This window comes from Momordica charantia, assembly GCF_013281855.1.
Source record: "Momordica charantia cultivar OHB3-1 chromosome 9 unlocalized genomic scaffold, Mcharantia_2.0 BLBB01000009.1, whole genome shotgun sequence".
Lineage (NCBI taxonomy): Eukaryota > Viridiplantae > Streptophyta > Magnoliopsida > Cucurbitales > Cucurbitaceae > Momordica > Momordica charantia.
In genome coordinates, this window is record NW_028275167.1 from 30,966,725 (window position 1) to 30,977,319 (window position 10,595).

At 31.8% G+C, this 10,595-nt stretch overlaps 1 protein-coding gene across 1 annotated transcript; it reads left to right on the forward strand.

Moving 5' to 3' along the window:
- On the forward strand, positions 1-1,376 carry LOC148209329 (F-box/kelch-repeat protein At1g23390-like). The gene has a single exon (XM_088117018.1). It carries the CDS (start codon positions 100-102, stop codon positions 1,246-1,248), a length of 1,149 nt encoding a protein of 382 aa, XP_087973144.1. The 5' UTR covers positions 1-99; the 3' UTR covers positions 1,249-1,376.
- The last annotated feature ends 9,219 nt before the right edge of the window (positions 1,377-10,595 follow it).

The window sequence follows — 10,595 nt, forward strand, 5'->3', positions numbered from 1 at the left end:
AAGCAGCCTCAACAAACTCAACTGACAATATTTATTAATTTTCTTTTTCTAAGATTAATTTATCCCTCTCTGCATCCACCGACTCCAATCCCGGCCGCCATGTCTGCAGAGGAGTCGGCGGACGAACAAGACGGCACCGCCGTCCACGGCGACATTCTGGAGGCTATTCTCTCTCGCGTCCCTCTAATCGATCTCGCGTCCTCCTCCCGCGTTTCTCAAGGCTGGGAACGCGCCGTTTCCTCCTCTCTCTCCCATTCCAACACCCTCAAGCCATGGCTCCTCCTCCACGCTCAGGCCAGAACCCCTCCCTACGCCGCCGCCTCCTCCGCCGCCTACGACCCCCGGTCCGATCTCTGGATGGAGATCAACCACCCCCCCATCCGCTACGCCGCCGCCCTCCGGTCCTCCCACTCCACTCTCCTCTACACGCTCTCTCCCTCCAAATTCTCTTTCTCCGTCGACCCACTCCACGTCACGTGGCATCACGTGCCCACGCCGCTGATGTGGCGAGTGGACCCGATAGTTGCGCTGGTGAGCCACAGAGCCATCATCGCTGCCGGCACGTGCGACTTCATCGACCAACCACCCGCCGTACACATTTATGACTTGAACTCCAAAACCTGGGACACGTGCGACGAGTTGCCCTCAATCTTCACCGAATACGCGACTGCCACGTGGTTCTCGACTGCCGTTGACGAGGAAAAGCTGTACGTCATGCATAAAAATTCCGCGGCGACATTTTCTTTCGACCCGGTGAACAAATCATGGTCTGGGCCGTATGACCTGAAACCCGACCCGGAGGTCTTTTCGTCGGCCATCGGCCTCGCCGCCGGCCGGTTGGTGGTTGCAGGCCTAATGGGGACGTCGGAGGATGTTAAAAGCGTGAAGATATGGGAGGTGGTGGTCCCCACATCGGAACGTCGGGAAATTGGAGAAATGCCGAAATCGTTTTTGGAGAAACTTCAGGGAGAGAGCCCAGAAATGGCGTCGATCGGGATGACGTCGGCGGGAGATTTCATATTCCTTCACCACGGTTCTGACCCGGTGGAGGTGGTTAAGTGCGAGGTCGTCGGAGGCGGAGACGGCGGTTGCCGGTGGGGTATATTACCGAATGCGGTGGTGGACGACCGAGCCCGGCTTAGGCGGTTGGTTTTCACCAGCTCCAACGTCGGCATCGGAGACTTGCAGAGGGCGCTCAGATCGGAAAGTCGGCGAATCACGATCAAGGATCACGACAAACTGAATTAAATCGTTTTTTTTTTTCCGGCAAATTAAAATTTATTGATGAACTTATTCAAACAGTAATCACTTAAATACTGTCGGAAGGGCGTTTAATAACTCTCTCACGTTTTTGTGCGTGATTGTTTTTTCTTTTCTATTTCTTGTAGAGCTAAAATAGAGAGAAGGTGTGATTAATAATTATTTCTTTTCGTCTAAAAAAAATACTTGTTTATTTAAAAAAAAAAGAAATAAAAAAGATTTTATAACTGTTTTTTTTTTCTTTGTTTGTTTTTTTAGTTAATATTGTGAAGGTGGGATTTAAATTTTTATCTTTTAATCGATATTATATTTTTTAATTTTTTAATTTTTTTATCAGACATTTCTATATAACTCTTAGAATTTTAATAGCATTGAGATCTGTTCAAAGCCACAAACAAAATACGGACGTTAGAATTATTATCTTTTAAAAATGAGTAAACAAAAATTACAAAATTTATAGGAAAAAGGATAGAATAAAAGAAATGGAACAACCTAGCAATCTTGTTAAATGTGTGTAAACATAAGTCCAGGTAAAACACTAGAACTACTTTTCGTTGTCAACCACGATGTACTTCAATTAATTAAGATATATATTTTCCATAAAAAAAATCATGAATCTCAAGAAAACTACTTTGGATAGTTTCTAAAATGTTGCTATATTTTGAATGAGTTTTGTTTAATATAAACAAGCTACAAGAGACAGGATAGTTAACCAAAGTTTGTATCTTAAAAAATAGAAATATAAACAAAGAATGAAAAATGAGAACGTCATTTATAAGTTATACTTTTGTAACAAGAAATGAGATGGTTTACTAATAACAAATCATTTTTTTAGTTCACCAAAATGAGAGACAAGATATATGTTTCAAGTCTATTAGAAACGACCAACTTGAGCATAGTTCAATTGGTCAAGGTCTATCTCTGGTCAAAAGATTATGAGTTCAAAATCTTATCCCTACCTATTGTATTAAAATAAAAAGTCCGTAACAAACAAACTTGTTTACAGAATGAATACAAAAATAGAAATATTACCAAACAAGCCCTAAACTTAAACTTTCAATCGTGTGTTAAATGACATATTAGATACTACATAAATTTTCTCCAGAAGCTTGTTTCAAAATCAATTTTTCACAAATGTCTATGTATATGAAAATTTTCATTTTTAGACCTCAAATTTTTTTTACCATATTACCCTTAATTATTACCTATTTAATTTAATATTTTTTCCATATTTTAATTATCTTATTTCTCTCATTATTTTTCTGTCTAAGTTTTTTTTTTTTTTTCAAATTGTTTTCCAGTGTCATTTCAATTTACTATTGGTCCACGAATAGCAGCCCACGAACCCGTCCATGATTGAGAAACCCACGGTGGCGACTGAGGCACACGTTGATTCGTGGTCCAAAATAAATATGGAAAAGTGAAGGCGCTATTAGATTTGCAAATTATCAACCAGTGAAAATTTTTGGTAATGTTTACATAAAATCAGTATTTCATGACTATTCTCTATTTCTTATATCTTATTTTGAATAAACGTTCCTAAAAATATAAGTGCAAATCTTAAAATGTAAATATTTAAAACGTTCCTAAAATGTAAATATTTAACACTTTTTATTTTAACCGTAAATATTTAACACTTGTTTGAGGATGAATTGCACAAATTCATCCTATCTTAGAATTGATTTTTTTTTTCAAAAAGTTTAGAATTTATCTATTTTTTCTTGAATTAGATAGCATTAAATAATGTATAAATAAGTCAAAAAGACAGTGGAATATCTTACTCCCAATAATAATATCACACTCTCATGTACTTTCTTTCCTCTTTATCTCCACGAATATCTTCCAGAGAAAATATTTGTTTATTTATTTTTAATCTCAAAACGGCCCAAGAGCGAATCCAGGAAGCTCTCTTTTTGACCAGGCCATGCATCTCTTTCTTTTTTCTATTTAATATATAAATACAAAATGGGCTGGGCCGTGCCAGGCCGAGCCCAGCTACTCATTCTTATCTCTATCCCATGTTTCCTGGAGGAACTTTTTGCATTTTTCTCGATCTAATTAAAAGTGTTCAACTCTCCAAACTGAGAAGAAATTGAAGCCACAGGTTCAGAAACCAATCACGTCGTAACACGTCAGCTTAAAAATGAAAAGAAAAAGTCAAATTATATGGAAGTTAGTTGGTTTAATTAATTAATGAGAGTCATTTCATTCTCCTCTTCTCAGGGGGTATCGGACGAAAACGACATATCGGTGGGTTTGAGATGCCACGTGGTGGTTTGACTTGGCCTTCTTTTTCTTTTACTTTAAGCTTAAGACGACGGTGACGGAGATTTTATATTATTCCGCGACCAAGATTTGTGATCTTTTAAGACCTTTTGAGCCGACAAATCGAGAATTAGTGGCTTGTTATCTCCCGCTAATCACCATAAAAAGACGTGTGTTCAATTGAAAACCTCTTTCACTAATCAGGGTGGGTTTTGGAACACGTGTCCTTATTTATTCTTAATTAAGTTTTTAAGATGAAATTTAAAATTAAAGGAAAAAAAAAAGGTTATTATTCCTTTATCTTATCTTCTTCGCGTCGATTTGGCTTTCCGAGGTTCCTCGTATGGCAATTGGTTGCTGCCTTGGCTATACCACAGCACTAGGTTTGTATGCTATTTATTTAGACTCCGTAGTCAAACCTAATTTTTTAAATGTAAACTAATCCCACTTTAATTATTTGTGAAAACAATGGTGTAAGCTTTCAATTTTCATAGGCTTTGCTACATTATACTAACATTTCGATCTCCTCCCTCAGGAATCTAAATACGTTAAAGAACAAAACTTAACAATATTTATTTATTTATCTATTTTTCTTTTGAGAATGATATCCAACATAGAGAGTTAATGAATCGTCACCATTTTAAAATTTGAGAGGAATATTTAAATATTATGCAATCACGGTGAGTAAAAATAATTATCTAAATTGCTAAAAATTTAACAACAAAAGCAATCATATATTGAATAAATAGTGTATCTAAATCTACATAAAGGGTATGAAAATACTGAAATTGAGCATTCTGTTTGAAAGGCCCCTAGAAATATTTTATATATGTGGCGTCAAAATTAAACTTTTTTTTTTTGTTGCAAAGGACCAAAATTAAACTCAATGGGCTTTCTTTCTTCAAGTAGTTAAAAAGAAAAGCTTATTTTTTAAAAAGGAATCGAGGAAAAAAAACAAAGTAAAAAAGACAAGAAGAGAGCAGGTGCAGGTGCACGTGCACGTGAGAGAAACAAAACAACAATGCGAAGTCCAGAAAGCAAAGAGAGAGCGATCACTATCAGAATTTGCATGGGAGAAAGAGAAATACATGTTTGTTAATTAATTAATGTATGCCAATTGCCACGTCAACTCTGAAATTAAAACACACCCACCTCCACCTCATCACCTGCATATACATTTTAGTTAAATTATCATTCCTGTAAAAAATTAATACTAACGGCGCGTATGGTCCGTAAAAAAGAAAGCAACGTAATCAACATTAGGGGAAATTAATAAAGAGATTATACTCATCGCGATAAGGCTTGCCCAAGACACGATCATTAAAAGCTAAGCGCGCATCAATTCTTTATCTCCATTCTTTTATTCAACTACAAAAAGAAATAATAATAAAAATAAAACCATTTTTTCCCTCCCTTTAAGTTCAATAAACCACAGCCTTTTGTTGTATATATAATAATACCCGCTGCCCCTTTGCTTTCCTCGCCATCCATCTTCCTTCTCCAGTCTAAAAGCCATTTCCTTGGAGATTGGAGATCTCTCTCAACGTGCACTCCCAGTACTATATACCATTTCCAGGTGACTCATTTCATTTTCCTAATTATTTTTCAATTTATTTGTATATTTAATTTTGTAAATGAAACTCGCTTGATGATCTTCTTTTAGTCTTATAAAAATTTGAATCTACTCCCCATAAAAAGATTATTGACGTTACGAATATGAACTTATTGTTAAAGCATTAGGTGTATTTTTGATCGATTGGTGATTACTTTTTTATATATAGAATATTTCGTCATTGTCGTGTCTTATGTATTTCATTTGTTAAATATTTAAGTACCATAATGACCATATATATGTGAATGTTTGCTTGTGCTTTCTCCATTTTCTAATGTTACTTTTGCCTTCCCCCTCCTTTAAAAATTAAAATAACAATTGGGGTTCTATTTCATTAAATATTCTAGAGATAAATGGAGACTAATTATCCAATGTTTCTTTTCCAAATAAGGAATAGAAGCGTAAAACGTAGGGAATAGGAAAATTTTAATCAAAGTGGGTTTTTTTTAGATGGATCATTTTTTACTTTTAGTGTTATTAAAAATGCATGTGTCATGATTTTTCACTTTTTCTCTTCGAATTTCAAATTTCAATATCTAAATAAATTATTTATTATTATTGTTATTATCTTACATACGTGAAATATTCAAATTAACTTATGCGGTTAATTTCTTAGACAATCATTTAATTCTATACCACTTTTTTTTATTAACAGTTAGATTTTGAGAACTAGAAAATTTGCTCTTTTTTTTTTACTTGTAAAATACATACCCTGAAAATACTTGTAAAGTGGATTATAAACTTACAAATAACAAATAAATTTGAGTAGCTACAATATTTATATTTTTTCAAGCAAAATGTTCTTAAGTGACTTATTATCACATACATGCATGTTCCTTTTCATCAAGGGAAAAGATGGAGCAAAAGAAAAAAGATTGACATGTTTTAATTTTTAATTTCTTTTAATGAAAACAAACAAGTACAAAAAGAACACATGCCATCACCAAACAATTCTAAAAATTCTCAAAAGAGGTTTGAATTACAAATTTTGTACCATTTGTAAATGTAAATTTATTAAAGTTGGAAGACGTGTATAGTATAATTTAAAGCTAACCCTAAATCAACTGATTTGATTACAAATAGCTCTTAAAATTTTGAGTTTCTAAATTTTTAAATTTGGCTATTTATATTTACAAAATTCAAAATTTGAACCAATCCAAGCTTAACGCTTACCTGTTTCTAAGGTTAGAATGTTAAATTAATCTCACCTAAAAATTATACAAACAAAACCTACATGTCAATTATGAGCTCCATTTTACAAGAACTGAACCATATAAACAAATCTAATTAATAATTCAAATATCTGTTTCATATATTACTGATTTATTCCACGATATTTTCGAGCTTGGGTTGTCAGCCGTCGGATGGTTGCCCGGATCAAGGCAATCGAAGGGTGCAGATTTGATTTAAAAAAACAGTAGAATCTGTAGTTTACCAGAAGTCGACATGGTTTCAGGCAGCATTTGTTTTTACTTGCCCTAAAACCGACGGATCGATCAATCAATCAATCAGTCAGTAATCAAAAAGTTGAATTAATAAGCAGTTTTTTATTTACGCAAAGACAGAAAGACCCTACCCACAAACTTGGAAACCCCCCGCTCCGTTTTTATATTCCCAAACGTGCCCCTGATCTCCTACTTCGCCCCGCACCGTAACTCCCCTCTGATCGCATCCCCACTCAAATCGAACGGTCCCAGTTCCCCGGGCCCCACTCCCGAGTACGCACAGTAAGATTGGTGGAGCTTCTTTTTCTTTTTTTTAAGTTTAGTTAATTGGGAGGAGGTGATCAAGTTGGGGTTCTGTCGGGCCCCGCCTATCACATAACCAGAATCGTGTCGGCCACCGTGTAAAAAGGTATTTTTCGAATATTTTTTCGCATTCCTAAAATTCCTTTAATTCTTTTTTATTAAAAATAAAGTACGACCGCGTTTTGCCTTCGTCACTGTATTGTATATGTTTTTATTAATTGTGAATTTAATTAATTATTAAACCCAAAAAATGAAAGGTTTCTTTTTAGGAAATGGAATAAACAGCTTTATAATGAAATCGTATAAAATATATTTGGAAATACCCACTCCGATTACTCACTCGGATATTTAAATACTACCAAGGAAACATTATAGCCTAAATAGAAAGAGAATATAATGTTTTTTTTTTTTATTTCTTAAATAATAGCTATCTTGACCATCTTTTTCCAATAAAATGCGTGTATTTTTCGTTATTTATTACGATATTCTGAAATTTTTGTACAGGCAAATTATATTCAATTAGATTTTTTTTCATCTTTAAAACGTTTTAATTTTTTAGACACGATTTTCAAGTAACGTCTTATTTGACTTTATTTTGTTTTTAATTTTAAAAACCACGCTTAAACAATCTATTCTAATTAGCTTGAAATATCATTGTGAAAGTACAATAACAGTAACCTTGCTATTGAGAGATATGACAAACTAAACTTAAATTGTTACAATATGAAGCAATAGGTAAATTCAGCAGTAAACTATTAATTCTTCGTGCTCAAAAAATAGATTTTATGTTTCGCCATCATATGTACAGAAAAAAAATGCATGAAGTAAAAATACATTTTCATGTTATAATTACATTAAAAAACAACCACTTTAATTTTTGATATATATATATATATATATATATGTATATATATTTATATTTTACTTTATGAAGGTAGTCGAGATGCGCGTAAGTTGATTCAGACACTCATAAATATAAAAAAATATATGTGTGGTTGAATTTATTTATTTTTTAAATGATAGCGTCCAATAATAATTTTAACTCACAAATGATTTATGATTGATGGTTGATAATATAATTTACTAGTTGTTTTTATTTTAACAATATTTGACTATAATAATTCAATACATGTTATTGTGCATGATATAATAATAATTATTATTATATTTTTTTTATTACAGATCTAATTATTATTTTAAATTATCATGTGATTAATACAATTTATGATTGCACATAAAAATTTCTGCGAATTTTGTGATTTAATTCAACCGATCTGGTTTATAATTTATAACATAATCATAATTTTGTAGATGTGGATTTTATGAAATTTTTCTAGGGGACAGGCTGTTCCTAAAAAAGATTGCTAAACTTAAATTTCGCGATTTGGAATTATAGATACTCAATTATATTTATTTTCTATAGCTATAATTGATTGTTACACGTGATTTTTTTTCAATTATTATTCATCAAATTTAATTAAACGGTTGAGTCCGAGTCTGAAATTTTAAATATTGAAAATAAATCGATAAAATTTTATTTGCCTTTTTTTGTTTAATTTTGTAATTTTTTTAAGAAAAAAAATGTATTTGATGATGTATTTCTACTCTCTCAAATTTTTATTGCGAAAATTATTTACTACTAGTTCATTTCGTTTAGTACACTATGAAGGGTTGGATTCGAACTCACAGTTTTTTAATTAAAGATCGATGCCAATCTTCAGGTGAACTGTACAACTATTTTATTATCTTGCTCGTTTAGGTGGAATATGTTTATTTGAAATTTATTAACAACATATATTTTGGTGTTAAATAAAAAAAAACTGATCTAATATTTCTAATTTAACTACGAATGGAACACTTTGAAGAAAAATTAATAGCAATAAGTAAAATATATTTTTATAAAAAATTAAAAGACTTAAAAAATCTAAGGTTTAAAATTTGAAACAAAATACACAGACAAAAATCAAGAACTATAATAAAATTTTAAATATTTTTATGAATATATAATTCATAAATATGCAAATAGTGGGTGAAGGAGGATGATATATATTTGGGTAAAAGAACAAAAAGGAGATTATATATAAATATAATAAGTTAAAAAATGATGTTATTTGATAAAGATACGGATTGCTTTAAAAGGTCCATGCTGTGAGGACAACTACGAGTTCCAATAAAATGCATACGCACACATGGCTGCATGTCCCCTCCCTCTCTCCCCCTTTCTCTCAAATAATGAAATTAATAATTTTTGTACCATTCTTTTTACTTCAACTTATCTCAACGGATTAATATATATAATTTAAATTAAAAAATTATAGATTAAAATTTCATTTAAAAATATTATCGGAGTGGAATGGAGACAGAGACGACCGTCTTTGCCTCCACCCATTTCATTTCCATCCACACGCAAATCCCTAAATTTCTTAGAAATATATCTTTTAATTTATAAAAAATAAAATCGCAAAATTTACAATTGACGACTCAAATTATCAATATAAATAAGATTAAAACGTAAACATCGTAACGATGTATTCTACATTTTACATGCAAATATTTGGATTTCTGTTCCTGTTTTTTATCCCATCTTGGTTGTGGGAAATGTGGACGGAGATTTATTGCTTCGTTTGGGACCTATTTCGCATAGAAAAGTAATTTCTATCTTATATGTCGCTGAAGTAAAAAATATATATATATAATATTTAGACTTTTTAATTATATATATTGAGCCCCTCCTTTAACCACAGTACATTCCCAATGCCACTATAATAATAAACATGAAAACAATTAATTATCAGACGAAATATCAATTACTATCTTATGATTCAATATACTCCATCCTGCCATTTCTAAACTTAAAATGATTAAATAAATGCTTTTAGATACATTTATTTCTTTTCCAAAATATAGTGTTACAAATGCATGTGTGACAATTAATTCAAACCTCCCGAACTACATATTTGATCTTTAAAATTTTAAATTTCTATGTATTTATTAAGTATAATTTTTTACTGGGTTATTCAACTTTTCAGGTTGTCTTTTTAGTTTTTAGTCCATGACTAAAAATCTTCCTTAGGTTTAGGGAATTTTCATTTTGTGTTTAATAAGTATTCCTTGTTTAGTTCATTAAACACTTACATAATTATATATTAATTAATAATCTTGAGGTGAAACATGAAATTAATAAAGTTAACAACAAAGTTTATTCCTTTTAGTCTAACAAATATGTAAAATACGAATTTTGAACGTCGAACCTAGAGAATATAGGTGTCACTTACTGAATTGCTAATGTTGGGAAAACAATAATAAATTTAACAACCAAGTGGAATTTGTTTACACACATTAGGTACCAAAATTATAAGAACATATTATAAAAGAGTTAACATAAAAAAACATAATATATTTTAATTCTAGAAATTAAAGAGAGGAGAATTAAAAGGAAAGCTAAAAAATCTTAAACATTTTGATTATAATCCAGTTTAGGATAAGCTATGAGGGGATTTCCTTCCTCACCGTACTCGACTCCACCCGGGGGATACAATTGAAAGAAGGTACAATTAGGGAATTAAATTTAGGAAATTTAATATTGGAAATGGAATGGAAGAAAATAATGGATGCATTTAAAGAAAAATAAAAACTGGCAAGTGCTGCTAATTTAATTAAATTAAATTATAAAATAATATATAAAAGGAAAGGTGGTGTCCAGAAGAAAA

What these genes read in the sequence shown, in the direction of transcription:
- LOC148209329 (XM_088117018.1), top strand. Translation starts at nt 100, where the DNA reads ATGTCTGCAGAGGAGTCGGCGGACGAACAAGACGGCACCGCCGTCCAC.